This window comes from Corapipo altera, unplaced genomic scaffold (genome assembly GCF_003945725.1).
Source record: "Corapipo altera isolate COAL_440 unplaced genomic scaffold, ASM394572v1 70, whole genome shotgun sequence".
Taxonomy (NCBI): domain Eukaryota; kingdom Metazoa; phylum Chordata; class Aves; order Passeriformes; family Pipridae; genus Corapipo; species Corapipo altera.
In genome coordinates, this window is record NW_020884911.1 from 5,021,251 (window position 1) to 5,043,082 (window position 21,832).

Sequence of the window (21,832 nt, forward strand, 5' to 3'; positions counted from 1 at the left end):
ACTGAGTGATGGCTTCGACTCTCACTGCTCTGAAACACGATGTGTGGACACCCCTGTGCACTGTCAGGGCAACACCAGTGGGCTCTGCTGGAAAAGGGAGCTGGTTTGAGGTAGAAATACACATTGTCTGAATTTGGGTCAAATTCCTGTTCCCTGTTTGCCTGATGCCCTCAGAAATCTGCCAAAAATAAAAAGAAACACAAGGCTACCAGAGGAAGAGAATGGCCAAAATCCACATGCAAAGTTTATCATTAAAACCTTAAATCCAAAGTTCCCAATCCAAGGGCTTAAAGATACGCTTTGAGTCTCCTGTGAGGAGCATTAAAAATGACCCAGTTTAGAGTGGCTCTGAGCAGCTGGAGTCCTGTCAGGAGGCTTTGAACATTCCCCGTGCTGCTCCAAAGTATTTCCCTTTCATTTGGGGGTCCATTCAAAAAGTGGGCATTCCCCTGATGGCAAGAACAAAGCAGAAGGACCTCAGCAAAGTCCCTTTAGGATGCAAAATACATCTATTTTCACTTTCCCAGCATTAACAAGAGCACTGTCTTCTACACCTTCAGGCATCTGCATGCCAAGAAATGAGGGCAAGATGCACAGATGCTGCAAGGCAAAGGAGAAGATAAGCTGGGAAGAATCCAAGCTTCACCCAGGAGCAGAGTGACATTTCAGTACATTGTGCTTGGGAAGGTGCCAGTCTAAATGATCTCCCACACACTGCCTGGGCTGGAACAGTGAGCCCCCATATTTCTGTAATAGTGCACTTACAATTTCTTGCCCGTGATGCAAACGTTAGAGGAGGCAAAAATCCTTAGTGAGGGAAACTGCTCAGCTGCGGGGTTTGGGTAAACATCAGCTTCCAAAAAAAGGGTCCTGTGTTTTCTCACAGGAGTTGGACCATGTGAGGAGGCAGGGAAAAGGGGTCAGAAACTGCCCTAAACAATAGCATTTACATCCTGTTACCCTCAAAGAGCTGGTCCTGCCAACCATGTGCTGCCCCTCTGATCCCAGAAACTGGCCATACCTGTCTCAGTGAAGGGCCAAGGAGGTAATTCCAAGCTGTTGCTCAGAGATGGAATGCTGGGCAGCACTTCTGGTAGCCAGAGATTGAACTGTATCAGAGAAGCAGAGCCTTCTTTCCTGTGGGCTTTTACATTCCAGGAAGAAACCAAACCTATTGATTAATTCCTTCTGCATAATGTAAGTGAGGTTTGGGGCCAGGTGCAGGTGGGTGAGTAGTGGCTGTTGTCTCTTGAATCATTCTCTGCATCAGTGGGTTTAGCAGCAAATTTCAGTGGCTCTGTCTCTTGTATGAAAAGTTCCTCCACTGCCTATGGTACAGCTCCTTCTCTTGCACCCCTCCAACTCTACCATGGAGTTGACTTTTGACTTCTATTTTAAAAAAATGCAAACCTTCACATATTTGCATCCTCTGGGCTTTTTTTTGGGGGGAGTGGGGGGGGTGGGGGGGGTGGGAGAGAGAGATAGTATTGACCTTGTCCTGTACATGGGGCAACTCAGACTTGTAAGTAAGGAAACCAGGCTTCTCATCACACTCATCTCTGATTTGTTCTGTGCTCTTAGACCACTTCTCCTGCACTTTCTCACCCCTCCTTGTGCCCTCACTACCAGCTGGCATAGGTAAGGAGAGGCAAATGATACATAGAGCTATTTCCAGTAGAAATTGGTGTCTAGGCTTCTGCAGCTTGGACCAACTGGCAAATTATGTGCAATATTGTGGGTTGTCCTTGAACAATCGGGCACAAGGGCAGTAGGACCATAAACCACCCGCTCTCTGATTTTTGTCCTTGCCTAGAGAGGGATGACAGTAAAATTATCCATACCTCCACCTGCACCAGCATTAAGGACATCATTTTACAGGGTGACAGACCTGGGAGCTTATGCTGCAGACTGATGGCTGTGGCTGGTCATCACCTCAAAGCACGGTCTGCCCTTCATGTGGATGTTACTTTACTCTGGAAAGATCAGCGATCTGGGGTTATTCACAGCTGGTATCACCCAGGCCTTTGTCCAGGATGAAGGAACACATGCCCTTCTGAGGCCTGGAAGCTGATGGCACCACGGAGCAGGGAAGAGAGAGCCTGCTTTCTGCTAAGTCAGAGAAAGAGCAGCACCCTCCTGTGCTCATGTGCGTTTATTGCACTGCGAACTCAGAGCTCTTCTGCGGCTTGTCAGGACCTAGTATCCTGTTTCCTACCCTTCAGATCTCGCGGCCCAGGTGAGGGCTGGCACATCTTCCCGGCATTATCCGAATCCTAAAACCTGGCGCAGAGGGTGTCGGCCGGGGCTGCAGAGCAGAGGCCGCTTCTGCCTGCAGGGGGAAGGTGGCACACACGTTCAGGACAATCCTCTTTTCCCGCAGGTACAGACAGGGCTCGTTTCTCCTGCACAGGCTGCCACCTCGTGGGCATCGTCTGGAACTGGCGTTCTCCTGGAAATAACAACTCCCGAGCGCAAATCATAGAATCATAGAATCATAGAATCATAGAATCATAGAATCAGACGGGTTGGAAAGGACCTCTGAGATCATCAAGTCCAACCCTTGATCCACTACCACCACAGTTGCTAGACCACGGCACTAAGTGCCACGTCCAACCTCATCTTAAAAACCTCCAGGGACGGAGAATCCACCACATCCCTGGGCAGCCCATTCCACTGGCTGATTACCCTCTCTGTAAAGAATTTCTTTCTAATATCTAACCTAAACCTCCCCTGGTGCAGCTTAAGGCCATGCCCTCTTGTCCTACCGCTGATTGCCTGGGAGAAGAGACCAACCCCCACCTGGCTACAACCTCCTCTCAGGTAGTTGTAGAGAGTGATGAGGTCTCCCCTGAGCCTTCTCTTCTCAAGGCTCAACAACCCCAGCTCCCTCAGCCTCTTCTCATAGGACTTGTGCTCAAGTCCCTTCACCAGCCTCGTTGCCCTTCTCTGCACCTGCTCCAGCACCTCAACATCTTTCCTGAACTGAGGGGCCCAGAACTGGACACAGCACTCCAGGTGCGGCCTTACCAGTGCTGAGTACAGGGGCAGAATCACTTCCCTGGTCCTGCTGGCCACACTGTTCCTGATACAGGCCAGGATGCCATTGGCCTTCTTGGCCACCTGGGCACACTGCTGGCTCATTTTCAGCCTCCTGTCAATCAGCCTCCTGTCAATAACACAGTACCATCAATACTCTGCTCTGATGATCTAAGGGCACCACAAACCTTCGGGTGCCTGACTTTGGACTATTATAGAGGAGCAGAGATGATGTAGTTGTTCAGCTTCTAACAAGGTTGGTGGGATAGATTTTCCACAAAAGAAAAGAGCTTTAACAGGCAAATCCATAGGTGCCAGTGTGGAACACTGGTCAGAAAGAGCAAGCTTGGCACAGTTCTTACACAAAAGCTAAAACCCCGCTGACTATGCGAGTGTATGAGCTCCAGGCTACTGCTGGTCTGGCATCACAGCCAGGCATCCCAAAGGATCAGACAGCTTTGAACGGACTTCAGAAAGTTTGGGCTCCAGTTCAGGGGTCTGACAATCAGAACTGGCCTCATGACTTCAAAATTGCCCTCATGAGCACCCTGTCCTCACAGGAGTAAGTGACGCCCTTGGAAAGGAGGCACTTATTAGACAGGGTTAATCAAAACTACTGAAAGTTAATTCTGGGCAGATTTGGAGAGGGATATTTAGGGCTTGGGTAAAATGATTTAAAAATTTTCTAATGTTTATGTTGGATCAGTTCATCAGCACTCTGACATCACTGGTATTTCCCAGCAGTCTGACAGTGTAAGGGCTTTTCATCATCTGGAGATGCTGGGGAAGAGCCACTGTGTTCAAACAGACCCCGTTTCTCCAACGAAATTAACTTTTAACCACAGATAAATCCTAGTTTTGTTACGTTGGTCCTCTTTTCCAGGAATCCTCAGGTTCAAAGCAGTTTACCTGAGGAATCTATGTCTGCACTGTGTGGTTAAGTGAAAGTATGTGCTGGAGGAGACCACTTTGATTTCAGCCCTTCCTAGATCTGATCATCAGGAAAAGAAGGAAACTTGATCTCCCCTCATCCTTATCCTCCACCTCCACTTGAAGCTCTGTTTGCTACGCTGCATTGGTCCTTCCATGAGAGAAATGAGGGTGTGTGGAGAAGCAGTCCAAGCATTCTTACTCCTTTTGGATCATTTTGCAGTAGCATTTTCAAGTCAGAATCATCCCACATTTGTCTTCCAAGTTAGAAATGAGATAAAACAGAGTTTAATTTTTTGTTTGTTTCTGGAATGTATTAATTGGAAGGCATAGGGCGTCTTTTGACTTTCCACACTGCCCATGCATGAAGATACACCAGCTGAACCACAACATATCTGTCCCTGAGCCAGAGGTGTTCCAGTTTAAAGAGGATCAGTCACTTCAGGTTAGAGGAGACAGTGGATTTTCCTGCTTCTAAGAGAATTTCCCTCACGTCTCTCTCTTTCCTTGTTTGCTACTACTCCAATACTGCCAAAAGGACTTAATCCTGGGGACTTAATAAAATAACTTCTGACAAATGGAAGACTTAATCTCTGGAATAGACTGGGCACTGTATGCAGTGACAAGTGTTTGAAAATATTTCATGGGTAGAAGATATTCCTGCCTCGCCTTTTAAATAGAAGCCATCCCCCCTTTTTTGACACACTGAGCAATACACGTGGCATCCTAAATCTGTTTTGCCGACTGGGCCCAGGCTCTTTAAAAATACGCAGTAAGATTTTAATGCAGCTCATCACATTATACAGAACCAGACATCCTGCTTAGTCTTCAAACACTCGATATTCCCCATGCACAGCCCACATGCAACTGCTCCTGTCTAATTACATGGAATGACAACCTCCCATTGGCTCCTTTCCTTTGACACTCCGGCAGAGCCTTTGCTGGCTGAGCCCCGAACTAGGACGCGCTGCTTGCCAGCTCTAAAAACTGCAAGCGTTTCTGTTCACAATGTCTTTGGCTGCTTAACTGCATCAAAAAATACAGTATTTTAATCTTCTTCCTGGAAAGCTAGTCTTCCCAGTCCTAAGAAACTTGCCTGCAGATGCGAATTCAGTGTCAGCTTTTCGGATGGTCGCAGCAAGCAGCATCATTCGTGTGTCAGTGCTGGAACACAGGAGTGTGTTTTGCTGAACTTCCAGGTGAGTTTCATGTTTCCTTCTGTTGGATAAGTATCATTTTCACCAGTATCAGAAAGGCCCAGCAGCATTCCATGCTATTCCCTGTGCAAGAGCAAGAGGAACACTGCATGGTCAGGGGTCTGAGCTGACAAGACCCAATGGACGGCAAAGGGAAGAGTCGCATTCCTGGTGAACTGTGTGTGACACAGTCAGATCCTACGGGTCAGAAATCCTGATCCTGCACTCCAGAAATCATGACACTGGCTCCAGAAGCATTAGAATGATAAAAGAGGGGTCTGTATTTATTGTTTCCTAGGTTTTCTTGGTTATTTGGAGCTTTTGGGAGGTACTCTGTCACATTCTCAGCATTTTTGTGAAGCTTTGACAAGAGGCACTTTGCATCAAGTGATTCCTGTGAAACCAAGGATGGCTCTGCAGTTACCTGAAAACACAGCAGAATTTCATCTTTGCTTCAGAAAGTAAAAATAATAACGACTTCCACATGCTGCTGGAGAGTTGAGGCTCTAAAAAAGACACCAAGGAGCATTACTGCTCCTACCCAATCCTGAGGGCAAGCACCACTGGGAATGGCAGATGGCAAATCCTGAGACAGCTCCAACTGGTGATAAGACTGCCAGGAGGGGTACAGGGATGGGGGCTGAGGGAACAGGAACAAGAGCATGGGTAAAATAAGCAGAGGTGACTGGACATGAGAAATGGCACAAATATAAGGAGATTAAGGGCAGGGGAAAACTACACTGTCTCCTCCCTTCCCTTGTATCTTGGTTTCTACTGGAGCAAAGCTGGACAAAGATCTGTGCATATTATTTAAATGTCCCATAGCAAGCCCTGCTCCTCACAGCCACCGACCCTCTGCTCAGGAACAAAGTGAAAAGCAGATCTGTCTTCCCTGGAATCAAGCTGGAAGTCCTGGGGTGCAACAGGGGAACACAGCCCATCCCAGCTCTCCTTTATCACGGTGCTTTCCAGCCATTCCTTGAGAAGAAACTGAGAGTCCTTTAGAAAAAGTCTGTGTTTTGAGGGTAGGGACAACATGGCAACACTTCTCTGCTCAACAAAAAACTCCGAGTGTCATCTTTCCCATCTGATTTGCTTCAGACCGAAAACTAACAGAGCTGGTAAGATCTGAGCAGTATTACCTTTCCAGAGGAACTTAATCTTAAATGTCTTAAATCCATAGTTTGGCACTTCTGGAAATGGCCTGGTTTTCCAATGTGTGGAACAACTGCCTCCACAAGCAACTCAGTCCTTAGGAATATCTGCTTATCTAATCACCTGAACTGGTATCATGATGCCTCTGGGAAACTCGTTCTTCAGTTTTTAAGTGCAGCAACTCATTATTTCACCCTGTGAAAGGCACTGGGTGACATAAAGCTTTAAGCATAAGCTTCACAGGTTTCTGTTCCCAGAAATGCTCTCAGGAAGAGTGGAAGATCCCTGGGCATAATCTAGGAGCGATCTCATTCAGATCCCCATCAGGCTCTAAGCATCTTCCATTTCCTCATTGACTTCCTCAAAATCCAGACCTTTTCTTAAACTTGTTCCAGGTAATCCACAACTAACTGGAATTGCATAAGAGGTAGAACAGATTAAGACAGAGATAAAAATTTAGGAGTTTTGAGAAAGAGATTTCAGAAACTAGACAAAATACAGTCATAAATTCAAAATACACATTAACACACAGGCCTGAATACCTGTGTGTACACATATATGTCTATATGAGAACAGAATACTACAAACCAGAGGAAAACCATCCCAACAAATAGAGTTTTACTGCCAATACACTGCACTGTAGACCTAAGTGGCCTCACTTCCTGGACTAGGTAGTCCAGAAGTTGTTTCTAACTGTGAAGGACACAGTTGTAATCCATAACTTTCTTCCTGTTATTAACAAAACACAAAAGCTGAGAGAGGAGAGACTGGCAGACATGGACCAGAGGTGGGTAGGAGGCATGGAGGAGGTGAATCTGGAATCCCTCCTTGTCTTCTTATGCCAGGAGGAACCAGACAGGGAAGCTGGCTGCAGGACAGGCTGTTATCAACTCTCATGATTTGGAGAGTTGCATAATTATTTTTTAAATGTAAAGATAAATCTTCGTGATTCATGTATTTGCAGAAGACTCAATGATCTTTTGAAGGCTAAAAGAGGGCAGCATCTCCCAGTGTGATGGAGCATGGTCAAATAAATCCTACTGAGGACAAATATCTGGATATCTTCTTTGAGTTTAACCATTCACGTCCTACTTTGTCTCCCAGCAGCAAAGCACAACATCCTTTCCCAAGCCTCTTGAGGCTTTGAGTCCTATAATGCAATGCCTTTGGAGACCTGAGCAATGCAGAAGAGAGAGAGAGCACTGAACAATTTAAAGTAAATCTAGACAGATGTGCTGCCAGCAGGACGACAGACACAGGAATGTCTTGGTCCATGGAAAAGCAAATCAAACAATGATTATTGCCTTTCTCCCTAAGATATCATTAAAATTCTCTCTGTCAGTGCAAAGGGATCCCCAAGCAAACACGAAACACGGCTGATTGCAGGGACAATGTCATTTCTGGAGACTCAGGGGCAGCAGGGCACCAGCAGTTCAGAAACCCCTCTGCCACAACCAGATACAGGTTATTCACTAAATATGAACAAGGCTGCTGCAGGGATGTAGTTCAGGTAAATATTTGGACCATCCCTCTGTGTGTTAAGGCCTCCTGTTTCCTCTGCAACTGCTTGTATGTCAATGAATGACTCCGGCCCCTTTGTATTTTTCACAAACCAACTTTAAATCACAATTAATAAAGGCATCTGTTTCTCTCAATCATTTCATTTTACTCAGAGAAGGCAGATATGACATAGTATCCCTTTCAATAGCTGCTTGGAGAGTTGCTCATACAAAAGAAAGGGCAGAGTAAGCACTGCCTAATCAAATTTCTCCTGTAATTTTAGCTCTCAGGGATCTTTTTTTCAGCAATGTGTAACTGTCATTTTAGCCTACAAGAAGCAGACATTTTCCTCCACCATGGAGTAATGTAGGGACCCTTGAGATAACAGCAGACACAGACCTGAGCCATGAAAACCCCACATCGGTTTAATACTATAATGTAACATAAAACGTAACATATAGCGACTGTAACGTAATAGTGCAGCTGTATTAGAAATCCCCATCTGACCGATTAGAAACACTCATGCTGCTTTCGTTTCATGCCCTGCGGCCAGTCTGTAGCACTGGGGCGGTATAAAACCCAGCTGAGCGAGAAGTTGGACTGTCCATGCAAGCGGTTCTCGGCACAGCCCAGCTCCCCTTCGCCGGCGCAGCTCCAGCTGCCCATGGCACGATGCTCACAGCCCGCGCTTTTCTGCTCGAAACTAAAAGCGGCGAGAGACTCCAGCGGGGACAGACCCCTGCCGAGCCTCGGGCTCCCCCAGGACGCCGCTCCCGCTCCCCACCGGCGCTCGGAGGGAGCGGACACCCCGCACGCCCGCGGAGCGAGGGCGGTGCCTGCGGGCGGCCGCTGCCCGGGGGAGGAGATGCCGGGGAGGGCATGTCGGGCTGGGAGGAGATGCCGGGCGAGAGGGGAGGGCGCTCCATCCCTCCCTCTGTCCCAGACGGCGGGGCTGAGGCGGCGCGGGCGGGATGTGGGCAGCGGCCCCTCTGCTGCTCCTGCTCCTGCTCCTGCTGCCGCTGGCGCGGCGGTGGCGGCGCGGGGCTGCGCGGCTGGAGCCGGCCGGGCGGGCAGTGCTCATCACGGGCTGTGACAGCGGCTTCGGGCACCTGCTGGCGCTCCGCCTGCACCGCCTGGGCTTCACCGTGTTCGCCGGCTGCCTCTGCCCCGGCGGGGACGGGGCGCGGCGGCTGCAGCGGGAGGCGGCGGCCGAGCCCGGCCGGCTGCGAGTCCTGCGGCTCGATGTGACCCGCGCCCGCGACGTGCGGGAGGCCAAGGAGATGGTGCTCAGCCACCTCCCCGAGAGAGGTGAGGCCGGACGGGGGGGCCGGGGCGGCCGCGGGGGGCTCGGAGACCACGGGGTCCCCAAGACGGCGGCTCGGTTCGCCCGGGACTGCTGGACTGGGGAGCGCCGTCGCTGATGGTGCTGATCGCAGTTACCGCTGTGGGTAACAACAACAATACTTTGTGTTAAAAATGCCTCGGTGTGTACACAAACTGGGGCTTGTCCGATTTTTGTGCAGTGGGTGCGATTTTGGTACAGCTTCACCTTCCCACCAGGAGAGGAACTCCCCGAGTGCAGCGTCCCCGGATCCCCTCTGCAGGTATCCCACAGGAGGGAACGGCAGAGGAAGCGCAGAACAGCTGTGCAGGCGTGGAGGGGTGGGAACGTGATGGATTTCTGGGCAAGACTCGTGGAAAGAGGGAATAAGTAGAGGAAATGCAGCGAGGGCAGCGGCCGTGCCATACCAGAGCAGCTGCTTCTCGGAGCCACTTGAGGTTGGCCAGGCTAGTCCCTGGAAGGGTTACTGAAAGGGAAATCTGTCGATTACACACCCTGCAGGGAGAGTGCACCCCGGGGAATGGATAGATTTAGCTTCAGAATAATTGCAGACAACCTAAATCCTGGGTTATCCCTTTAGAACACGTGACACAGCGCAGGTGATGGGGCCACAGAACCTCCTTTCCCGCTGGGGCTGCAGGGCGAGAGCCACCCAGGGTGATTCCGGGGATCACTTGGCGCAGAGCACGTTCCTCAGGCTGTTTCCCTCAGAATTACAGACAAATACTTCCTGCTCACACAGGGCATAAAAGTGGAGAATAAAGCACGCAGAGCAGTGATGAAATGCAAGGCCTCTGCCCGCCTGGCTCATTTGCACATTGGGAAGGGGATGAAATGAGAAGTGAAGTAAGGCGCCGCTCCTTAAGTGCGTGTATTTATGGTTGATCTTGACCTTATCTGATTAAGAGTAAGAGGCCTCCCCTCTCAGGCTTTTTGTCAACCTGCAGACACAACACAGATGACTCACAAAAGCCCTTACAGGCTCCATGAGGACCGGGTCACCTGAAACTCTGGGTTTGAGATGATTTATCCTGTAATTCTGACAACCTGTGCTGTGTCATGTTCACACGCAGTGTCATGTTCATGCTGTCCTGCAGACCCTGGAATCCACAGTTCAGGACTAACTTGCTGGTAGAGCAGAAATCCAAACTACTGGTAACACACCTAGCTGGATATTCTGCCACTTCACGGTTTGTTTCCCTATAAATATTTGTTCTATTCTGAGCTGTGAAATTACGTCAATCTGAAAGGATGACAGATCAATTTGGTGGTATGTAGCTCATTCTCTAGAGTCAAGTAACTGTTGCTCCATGAAACTGCTGGCTCTGGTGCCTTCCTTTTTCTTTATTTGTTTTTATGGCTTGTGCACCCATTAAGATGAATTTCTAAAGTATTTAGAGTCCTTTCTTGCTTAGAAAGAAGAAAGTTCATGCACATTAAAGTCAATATGAAGTAGACCAGGCCTTTGGAGCATGTTGATTTGCAACTCTCTTAGGCTCTACAGCAAACCTCAGAATTTTTCTGATTTTCTTCTGTTGCAGACAGGAATTCTCCTCCTTTTCTTGCCTGTTGTGAGTGGGTGATATGTAGCTAGCTGGAAGGGAAAGATATTAGTTTTAGTCCTACCTCCTACTCCAAGATTATTAAGTACTGTCTTCCACTTAATTAAGATTTTATATTCATGGAATTCAGCCATGGTACAATATTTTAGCCCAGATTCCCTATACAAATAGACTCATCCTTGCAATGAAGACAACCACAGCATAATATTCCATACAAAGGATGGTGACTCATGAATGTACATAAATAAAACTCAGGAGTCTCATCTGGCCTGCTACCACCCTGCATTGCCACGGACTGAGGGGGTTGTTCCCTCTCTTCATTTTTCACTGGGAACATGGCAAATCACACTTCTCTTCCTTTGGCTAGCGTCCTTTAGTATGGGTTTGGAATCTCTCGGGAGAGAGTCCACCATTTTCACATGGGCTCAGGTTTAGATGAGAAGCTCCAAAGATCAGTGATCCCAAGTATACCTGTCAGAGTTTAGGGAGTCTGGCCTAATTCAGATATTAGCTGTGTGTTGGCATGTGCACAGAAACAGCCTAATTTTCAAAAGCTTTTGCAAGCACACAGCTCGACTGACTTGAATAGGAGCAGGACTTTTAAGAGTTTCTGGAAAAACATCAGGTACATTTTTGGCCTAAAAAAGGACTTTGGATATGTGCCTTTTGATCAGCATGTCACGAAGTAGAAATTATTGGGGAGCTTATGTGAGAGCTACTGTCCTTCTCCTGAAAGCCTCACTAATCTTAAGTTTGGTTTCCTAAAGTGGTTCTTTAGATTCGTGGCCGTATCTTTTAATCTTTGTCCTCGGGATCCGTTTTCCCAACACAGAGATCAGTGGAAATCTCTTTGACATCCTGCTTTCCGACATCCTACTTTCCAACGTCCAGTCCCGTTTCCCAGTTTGTTTATTCCCTGCCTGCTGTAGCATAGTCTAACACCCCTCTTCCTAAACTGGGCTTGGAATGAGTTCTGTTTTGACAGTCTGACACACCAAACATCAGCTGCTTTTTCCTAAAGTGTCTGTGCATGGACACTGAGGAAATGAAACATCTCCCTCCTTCAGCTGTTTGATTCTTGTGCCTTGGCCTTCTGGATTTCCATCTGTATTTCTTAGGTTACCTGAGCTGCTTTTGTCTAAGCAAATATACAATGTATTTTGTACACACATTTACAGCACTGATTTTTACCACAAACATTTCAGAAAAGAAAGACCAAAGCAGATTCAAGTACCCTGAGTACGGAGCTGGGCAGGTTGTTTCTTAAGAGGTAGGAAATATTCTGAGAAAGTGGAATAAGGGGATAATGAACTGTTTGTTATTTGGGTCAAATTTTGAGAATTGATTCAACTAAACAAAGTGGCAGGAAAAATTCTGGAAAATATCAGAACATTTCCCATTCAGGAATGCCAAAACATTCAAAGAAACAATACGTTTTGCTTTAGGGCAAACAAAATGTTTTGAGCTGACCCTGAGCAAAATGTGTTTTTATGTTTTACTTAATCTTCTCTTCATAAAATCTGTTTCAGTTTAACTCAGGCCAGATTTTCTCCCCTCTTGGGATTTGGCCACCGTGGAGAAGGAAGGGGCCATTATTCTGTGAACTCTGTTCATACACACAGGCTGGGCCCAACACTGACCACCTGGAGGCTTTGAAGCACAGGAGGCTGGAGAGAAAACTTAAGCCTTGCAAGCCAGATTCTGTGGTTCACAGTTCAGAGGAAGAAAATCAATTGTCTGAAGTTCAATGGCTGTGTTTCCGAAGCCCTAATGAATTCAGGGATATCTGGAGCAAGTGTTCTTGCTGTGCTGCACAGGGCGCAGTGGCAGAAGGAAAATAACTTTTTTAATTAGAAAAGGTAAAGCTGAAGATATCAGGGAATAGCTTTTACAGTGATGCCAGGCTTTAGTTTGTGTTGTGTTAGAGTCATGTAAAAATAACCCTGAGTACAGAGACCTCCAGCCTTGAGCAGACACAGATGGGATGTGCAGCAACTCGATCCATCTGCGGATCAGATCATGTGCAAGTAAAAAATATTGATAATTAGCTTTCACAGAGGACTCTAATCCATTGATCTTGAAGCATTTTACTGGGAGGTAAGTCCCATGGGGCTGGTTCTGTTTTAAGAAGGAGAAATAAAGCCAGAAAATGATGGAAAGGTCTGGAGCAACAGGACAATCGTAGGGGGGAAGAAGGAAGTGTAAAGTGCCCAATTCCAGTGGCCAATTTTTTGGTCCATTTCCTCTCCTCTGTCTGCTAACATTTGGAGCCATGGAAAAGGAGCGAGTACAGACAAAACTGCTGCATTACTTGGACATCAGTCCATCTGTATCTGAAGTTACAAGAGAGGTACAGTGTCCAGGATTGCTGTGTGACAGGCTGCTGAATAGTGATTTAGTCTCTTTGCAGGACAGAGTTATCCAAGTTCTGGCTGGTAAATTCCTGATCTTGAGCATTTTGCTCTGCAAATGAGATGTTCACTAAAAGAACTTTGTTTCTTTCTCTATTTAAACACCAGTTTGAATAGGTAATAAAATAGTGTATATATGTTAGAAAAGCTTACAGAGGTCTGCTCTACAGACTAATTCCAAAAATTTTGTTTCAGCTATTGTTGTGAGTGAAATCTAGTATTGGCAGTTCTTGGTAGGGCTCTGGAAGGACCAAGATACCATGGAATCATTGCAGTAGTTTTGTCAGAGGAGATTAGAAAGAAAAGGCTTCAGCCCAAGCGTTTCTGCAGTGCCTTCTCCTGGGTGATCAAATGTCCCCCGAGAATAACTCTGCTACCACAGGTCCAGGAGGCTCCAGCTGGGTCAGCATCACACCCCTGCCCCAGACTCTGTGTCCAGAGGAAGGCAGAGAGGCACTGAGGCCCGCTCTGCCCCCCAGGAAACCCAGGCTGAGAGATCTGTAGAAGGCATGGCAAAACAATCCTTTGCCTCAGACACACACATAGGAATTGTTTGAAGGAAATGCATGAGCCAGTTGTCAAGGCTGGCAGAACTAAGCTGCGAATGCAGCTGTTTCAGTGCAGGTCAGGCTGCCCTGGGTACTCCTTAGTTATGCTGCTGGTCACCCCAGAAACCCTGCCAGTCATGATTTGAGGATGGAAACAGAAATGTTTTCAAAACTGTACATCTACAGATCTGTGCATGGAAAGTCAGCATGGCTTGATCAGCATTTAGGCAGCATGTCAGCTCCAACCTGAGCAGCCCTCACTTCAACAGACAGGCATTTCCAGCAGCTGAGCTTGTTAACGCTGTGCAGGGCTCACATGAAATGTGCTGTGGCTTTGGGCTAAAGGGCTTCAAACTTTCTGTCACAGAGTTCTGTCAGAACAAGCTTTGCTGCCAATAAATCTCTGCTTGTAAACGCTGAAATCTTACTGTGTTTGAAAGGGTGGGGCTCCTGAGCACCAAAACCTGTCCTTATGTGGGTAATAAAGTTGTTTAAGAGCACAAAATTTAAAAAACACTGTAGCCACTGACCTTGCTTGCTTACCCAATGCTGCACCCATGTACCTGATTCTGGCTGATTTCAGAAGGAATCAAAGCTCAAATCCTAGAAAAGGATCCAAGACTTAGGCTCCTAAATTAGTCGGTCACTTTGAAAATAGTCCCCCTTAGCCTTTAGACTGCTTAATATAATTTTCACAAAGCTGCTCATAGCACACAGTGGGATTAAAGTAATTAAAATATCATGGCACACCACACTGTCAGTAAGATTTAGCCTCCCAGATCATATTACTCATAAATAACTTAAGATGACTATAAAGTGAGTGATTATTAAATAGCACTGAGACTTATATGAAAGGTGTCCCTGCCCATGGCAGGGCAGTGGAACTAGGTGATCTTTAAGCATCCTTCCAACCCAAACCATTCCATGTAGTCCAGATAATGGCCACAACTGCATTCCTTCATCAAACAAAACACACCTGTGCTTACAAGCAGAAAAGACAAAAACATAACACAACTATATGGTTGTTTCCAAGGGTCCAAATCACCAGAGTTGCTCTGTTTTCTGGTGGTGGTTGTTTCTCAGTTAAAGATGCTTGTTGAGACATTTCTCTTCCACAGGTTTCTGGGGGCTTGTCAACAATGCAGGAATATCAACTTTTGGTGAGACAGGATGGCTGTCTATGGAGACATACGAAAAATTTGCAGATGTGAATCTCCTTGGGAGCATCAGGACAACCCTGGAATTTCTTCCCCTTCTAAGGAAATACAAGGGTAATGCTAATCCACTGTTATTTAGAGTTGTAGAATAATTAGCTTACTATAATCAGGGTAATGTAGCATCTATAAAAGCAGCTTTAATTGTCTCTCATTGAACTGAAATGACAGCCTCCTTCTGTGTGGCCTGAAAGAGCAACTTGATCCTGAAAAGAGGGTAAAGTCATAAGGGCAAAAAATATCCTTAAAGATTCTGTCTTTGCAGTACATAGAAGTATTTAAAAATAAGGATTTATCTCAGTGTTTGACTCAAAAAAAGAGAGGAAAAATGTTTACAGGAGATCACTAAGCCCAAGCAAGTCTTTGTAAGCACTGACAATGAGAAAACACAAAGATCCAATGAACTGCTTAATGTTATTACTTAGGCTTTACTATTTTACTGTTTGGCAATTAGGAGAGAAAGGATGACCCTGCAGAGGTGAACTAGAGACATCCAGCTTCCAGTTCCAGGTCTAACAAGATCCTCTCTGTGACCTGGGGCAGGAGACTTCAAGTATGTGAAACAGTGTCATACAGAGACACACAGGTATCCAGTGGGATAAATGCATTTGCATGGGCCTCCACACTCGTGGGCTTTATCCTTTCTTCTGAGAAGAAATGGTTTCATAACCCTCTCCAGCATGGCAGCACATCTCAATTGCTCTGCAGTTTGTTCCCTACCTGTCTCCATCTGTATTTGGGAAAGTGGATACCCTTTTCCTTTCTCCCACTGTTGCTTAGCTTGTGTGTGTCAGCTGTAAGAGATGAGGATTTGTGCTCTGTGTGTGCAGCATCAGGCACAGGAGGGGCTGAGTTTCATCTGGAAGCCCCAAATGTCACTGCTACACAAACTGCTGGTAAGATAAAAGCATCCCCTTTTCTTTCTGGCTACTCTGCTTCTTTCTGCTTGGTTGCCTTTGGTTAATGATATTCTGACACAAGAAGAAAGAAGCCTTTAAATACTGCGAGCTGGATGTGTTTTTGTAAAAGAATGTGCTATTGTATATACCCAGTGAGTGTGTTATGTGGCCATTACACAGGGAGACATCCCTTTTTTCCTGTGATGTCCTGCTTACTGCTAAAACTCTGTGATGCTGATCCACCAGAGGCATTTCTCTGACTTCCTGAATTGCACGGGGTTACTTTGAAGCAAAGGGGACTAATTGTGTGTATGATATTAAGTACAATGCATAAACTTTTAGAAGATTGAGGTCTGCATGGCTGCACATACACAGCACCTTAGCTCAGAGGAGCACTCTGCATCTCACCCCTGGCTGACAATGCTGCCTTGATTAACTGCCTGCACTCCATTTTCAAGTACCATCTACGCAGGAGAGGAGGCCAGGGTACTTTTAGGAAAAACCCAAGGTTTCCTGTCTCCTTCCTTGCAGGAAAAGCCAGGACAGCTAAAGCTCACGTTCTTGGGTGCAGCAAGTGACCTCTCCAAATGAAAAGCCTGAATTACAAATGTTAGTGTGTTCTCTTGGGAAAGCTGAGTTTCAGTTACCTGAGGCAAAGAGAGAAGAAAAATTATGTCTCCCATCCTGGATGTGGGCCCTAAATAACTTGGCTACTGGACAAAGGAGGCAGAGGCTGTTCTACCATCACTCACCCTGAAGGAAGGGGCTTGCTGCCATTTTAGGATGGGCAGCTATTCCAAGAAAAACTTCAAGATCATTAGTACCTGTAAAGAGAGGTATTGCCCTCTAGCCTAGAACTTAAGTGTCCTACCCTGAGAGGAGCAACATTTCCCCTTATCTTTTCCAGCCTGCCCAGTCAGCTCATGCAACATCTTGATCAGTAAGCTGGTAGTTCTTTTCCTCTTACTGAGTGTAAGATTTATTCAGGACACTATGTAGGAAGGCAGGGAACCTAATTCAGAATGACAGATTTCACAGCATTCCCATGACACCCTTTTGACATCCCACAACCCTATTCCTTTTGGTCGGACACGGGGCCCAGCTGTATCTGCATCTGTGGCAGCAACAGGAGTGCAGCTCTGTTCTCTGCATTGTTAGAGACAAGGCCACCTTCTGCCTGACCTCTGGTGTTTATATATCCACATTCACACATTCCTTACTCTATGGTATGACTATGTGACAGAAGTTGACAAGTAAACAATGGAAATGAAGCACAGCCCAGTGCCTCAGATCAGAAATCTCTGCTATTAAAGTCATGCCTGTGCTCAGCAGGAGCTATAAAGGGGGGAAAGCAGCACAGATCAGGGAAATTATAGCAAAGCAGGGTAATGCTGCACACATTTTGTCAAGTCACATTTCTTGGTGAGGCTTATCAGTGTTCAGTCTGACTTTGACTTTGTGTGCACAGTTATAAAGCCGTGTCTCAGTGCACAGACATCATTAGCACAGGAAAATGGTATTAGTAACCATATATCCAGCTCAGGGCAAACCATCTACTCCTCTCCTCTCCTTTGCAGTCTTCTTCTTACTAGCACAGTGGTTTATTACTGCTTTTCAGTCTGAAGTTTTTAGGGGACTGCTTTGTTTCCACCTTTCCCACCCTGTGTCAGACTCAGAAGGAATAAGCAGCGTGCTGGGAATGTGTTAAACTTTGCCTGGTCCAGCATCTGTCACCAGATGGAAGGAGGGCAGATTTTTGTGTGAAGTTCTCTCTGCCTACAGAGCTGAGTGCACTTCTGTGCTGGGACCGAATTCTCACACTGCCCAGCTTTGTCATACTCTGCAGTAAAGCAGCCTCATAAATACCACAGAATTAGCAGCTCAAAGTCTGAGGTAAACCAATTCCACATTAAAGACTGAGAGTGAAGTTATGTGATTTGAACTATTTTCTTTCCAGGACGTATTGTTTTCATGTCCAGCATCATTGCTTATTTTACTCTGGGAAATGGCATTTATTCCATGACCAAGGCAGCAATTGAAAAATTCTGTGATGCTCTAAGACTGGAAATGAAGAAGTTTGGTGTCCAGGTAAGTGATGTAACAAGTACCTTGAGTCAAACTCCATGCTATTTCTAATACTCATTTTCATACAAGAAAGACCCATCCCCAAACCAGCACAAGGTGGAAATTTTGGCCAAGGGAACAAGTGTATGCAAAATGGTATCCAATCTTGTGCAAAGTAAGCTCCGTGCATCCAAAGTGACAAAGATAAAGATCAGAACTGAATCCATGGGTGCAGCTTCCCTTTGGAAAGAGGTGGTTTCTCTGTGGCTTACCAGTCAGCTGGAAATCACTAAGAACAGCAGGCCTATGTGATGTTTGCAGTTCTGAGAAGCTGTGGGACAGCAGGTTTGTGTGCCAACACTGGAACTTGCACATTTTTTCCACATTCTCTACAGTGGAGAAACTTCCTGACACAGGCCTGCCTGAGCAGTGCCATATTCCATACAGAGCTTGTAACAGCACCAAATAACTCAAATGTTCCCTGGGGTGGCTGCAGGAGCAAAGAGCCCAGACCCTGAGTGCTGTGCACAGAGAGGAGGTGGCTTGTCACCTGCCTGAGGGGTTCTTTCTCTTCTCTTACAACATCAGTGCTTAAAAGCTCCTTCCTTTTTGTGAGAACAGCAAGAGGCATTATTGTGCAGAGTAATTATGTTTTTATTCTCTTAACCTAAGAGGCTCTAAGAGTGCTCTTAGTGCCCTGCCTAAGCAACACTGATAGTCAAACTTGAAGCTTAGATCACTAAGAAGCTTCACCAGGCTTTTTCCTTGGAGTCACTCTACTGTTGAAACACTCTTCTCAAACCCTAAAAGTCTACCCTGGAGGGTTTACATTGGTGCTCTCTTTACATACACAGATTTACAGCATTGTTCAGAAGCTTTGTGTTGGGAAAAAATTACAGCTATGCACCTATTACCACTCCTGTTGGATAAATACAAAATGCTATAAAATGCTATAAAATGCGAGTGATTTTATGGATCCTAATACCCCACAGCATGATGAGGATTTCAACTGATTAGCTGAGGATAATCTCAAATGCATGGAAGAGCTTAGTTTAACAAGTTAGCTACTTCAGTAGTTTTGGGATTTTTACTGTTCCCCTCCTTGGAACAGTCCCAGCACACAGAGTGAGCCAGGCTGACAAACATTTCCAGAACGTCCGTGAGAGTTATTTTTCTGTTTCTGGCTGTATGCAAGATGCTGGCTGGCATTTGCCTGAGAACCTACCCTGTGGAGAGTCTTCAAAATACACAGTCCTGCTTCCCTGTGCTCCCTTCCCCTGCTCTGTTGTCCCCTCTGTCCTTTCAGGAGAAAGCTGCACAGAGGTGACAAGGAACAGATGGAGCTATGGCTGAACCCTGGCCACGCAAGCTGGCTGCCTACAGCAATCAAAGTACTTGTCTTCCGTTAGAAAAGCTACAGAAAATCAAGGAATGGAAAAAAATACCATCTCTCCTTCTCTTCTAGCCAACTCAAAAAAAGGGAAGTTTTTACACCCCCTTTGTTTACAATAAATGTGGGAGATTTGCTATTGGCATTAATTTGGCTGATAACAGACACTTCTCTAAATAGCACCAGAAGGGAAGACTCCTAAAGATGTCCTGGGACAAACCTACCCGAGGCAGCATAAGCTGCCCCAGCTGTGCACACCATTTCTCTGCTGGAGTTTGTCCTGCTCCCCATGAATAGGATCTGCCCCCAATCCTTCAGATGTGCCCTGCAGGCTGAGAGCAGCCCCTTGCCAGCACTGACACACAGGTGGGAGCTGTGGTAGATGGGCTGGGTGGCAGATTGGAGACATTAAGGTTTTATGTGACCACAGACTTCCCAGAGAGCACCTGTCACATCCCCAAGTCTCCTACACAGCTCAGCACTGGTTTTCCTCACCTTGTGTTACACTCTGTAGAAATCAGGTCAGTCAAATACCAAGGAGCTTTTAATGTTGCACATCTACAAATAGTTTGAACAAGCCTGCTGCTAACTGAGGGAAAGCATGGATACTGTGAGTGCTCAGCCTGCTCCGAAATTCCCCAGAAGCCTCAGAAACAACACACACGAGGAAAACAGGCAGAGCAGCAAAGGACCTGTGTGCTCTCAATTTAAATCTACATGTGCACAAACCCACAGAAATTTGCTGACACCTTCAGTGAGAGGCAGACCAGGAGCTTTGGTTCCCCCTCTACTTGGCTGACAAGACCTAGTTTACTTTTAATTACACCTACTTGGGGAAAACAGCACTTCTTTCCCCAGGACCTTCTAATTTTTTTGACATCTCCTTTTGTCCCAAATTGGGTCAAAAAAATTATCAATTTCAAGATTCTCCACTGAGGGAAAAATCCAAAATATTCCACTTTGGAGACATCAAAGTCATACTGAAAAGCTTTGTCTCAGTATCGTCAAAACATTTATACCATTAAGCATTCTATAAAAATCAAAGATGCACTATTGCATTCTGTGAGGGTGTGCTGAGTAGTCAAAACAAGAACATTAACATCAGAGTGAAATGAGGAAGTCAGAATAAAGCACCTCTGCAATCTTAAACGTTTCACGGGAATACACTTTGATTTCAGTCAAGTTTCAAAGGTTAAAATTTCAACAAAGCAGCATTTTCCGGAAGAAGTCTGTCTGCAGAAAGCTTTTGATCTGTTCCACTGACTGTGGGATTTAGTTGAATTCACAATGACTGATTGCACCTTGCTAAGTTTTACATCTTGCTCCCAGGTCTGTATTATTCAGCCAGGAAATTACGCGCGCTCCACAAGAATCCAGCCACCGGTCAGCGCCGAGGAGATTTGGAGCGAACTCAGCGAGGAGGAAAAGGCTGTTTACAACAAGGAGTACGTTCAGGAGCGGGCAAACTTTTTCAACAGCATTCTCAGTGAAGGAAGCACCAATGGCCACGAGGTTGTGGATGCCATGGTAGATGCTTTAACATCTCCTGCACCGAAGGCACGTTACATGGTGGCAAAGCTGAAGGAAAAGGCACTGGTGTTTGTGTGTGCTTTATTCCCCACTGTTGTGATGGATTCTGTTTTGTCTTATGCTCTGAGTAAGGTAAAACTTGCATAGCCTACTTGGGTGAGGCAGTTTTCAAAATGTGAAATTCAGAGCTGAATTTAATGCCCCCAGGCATTATAATGACACCAGTTAACCAATACAAGCTTTGGAGGGTCTCCCTAGTCAAAACTGTCACTGATTCACAGGGAAAAAATATAAAGGACCTTCCCTGTGTAAAATTAAATAATTTGTCTAGGTAACTTTATCTCTCCTGTGTGGAAAAAAAAAAAGGCCACTTGCACTGCTTTAGATACTGCCTAGAAAATTTAATGCAGCTTTTTCCACTGCAATAGCAGGGTGTTGTGTTACAGACACGATGCAGACAAAATGGAGCACATCCTGCAGGGCAACTGTACACCTGAAGTCATTCCAGCAGAGATGAAAAGACCTTAGCTGTGGAAACTTGAGCAGCCATTTATTTAGAGGTGATAGGGAGAGATTATGGAAAAGTTAGGAATGAGCAATGGACCCTGAAATACTTTGAATGGAGTTAAGTGGCTGTAGCCAAAGTGTCAAAGCTCTGAGTAACCTGGTCTAGTGAAATGTGTCCCTGCCCGTGGCAAGGGGGTTGGAAATAGATGATCTTTAAGGTCCCTTCCAACCCAAACCATTCTATGATACTATAAATAATAAAGTTGTAATATGGGAACAGTGTCTTGGCTAACTACAGTTCAAGCCTTTTTCAGGTTGTTCTGAACAAATCTGTAGCAAAGCCAATATATCAAACGCTTCGGAAAATAAGCCGCATATTCCATTTATTTATAAATGAGTATTTAATCCTAAATAAACTCTATCTTTTACCTGATGTCTGGATTAATCAATGTGTTAATCTAAGGTGACAGATATCAGTATTCCTGGAGCTCAGAAAAAACATATTCAGCCTGGAGCTCTGGTTTTGCTACATTATAAGGAATAGGGCC

The 21,832-nt window shown here is 45.9% G+C and overlaps 2 protein-coding genes across 4 annotated transcripts in view; one reads left to right on the forward strand and one right to left on the reverse strand.

Moving 5' to 3' along the window:
• The window catches only part of PAK5 (p21 (RAC1) activated kinase 5), a 198,780-nt gene that overhangs the window by 134,817 nt on the left and 42,131 nt on the right, over positions 1 to 21,832 (reverse strand). The gene's annotated exons all lie outside the window — the stretch shown is intronic.
• On the forward strand, positions 8,789 to 21,717 carry LOC113952131 (D-beta-hydroxybutyrate dehydrogenase, mitochondrial-like). Its single transcript, XM_027653876.1, has 4 exons — positions 8,789 to 9,125; positions 14,799 to 14,951; positions 17,751 to 17,881; positions 20,577 to 21,717. The coding sequence occupies exons 1-4, from the start codon at positions 8,789 to 8,791 to the stop codon at positions 20,922 to 20,924; spliced, it is 969 nt and encodes a 322-aa protein (XP_027509677.1). The 3' UTR covers positions 20,925 to 21,717.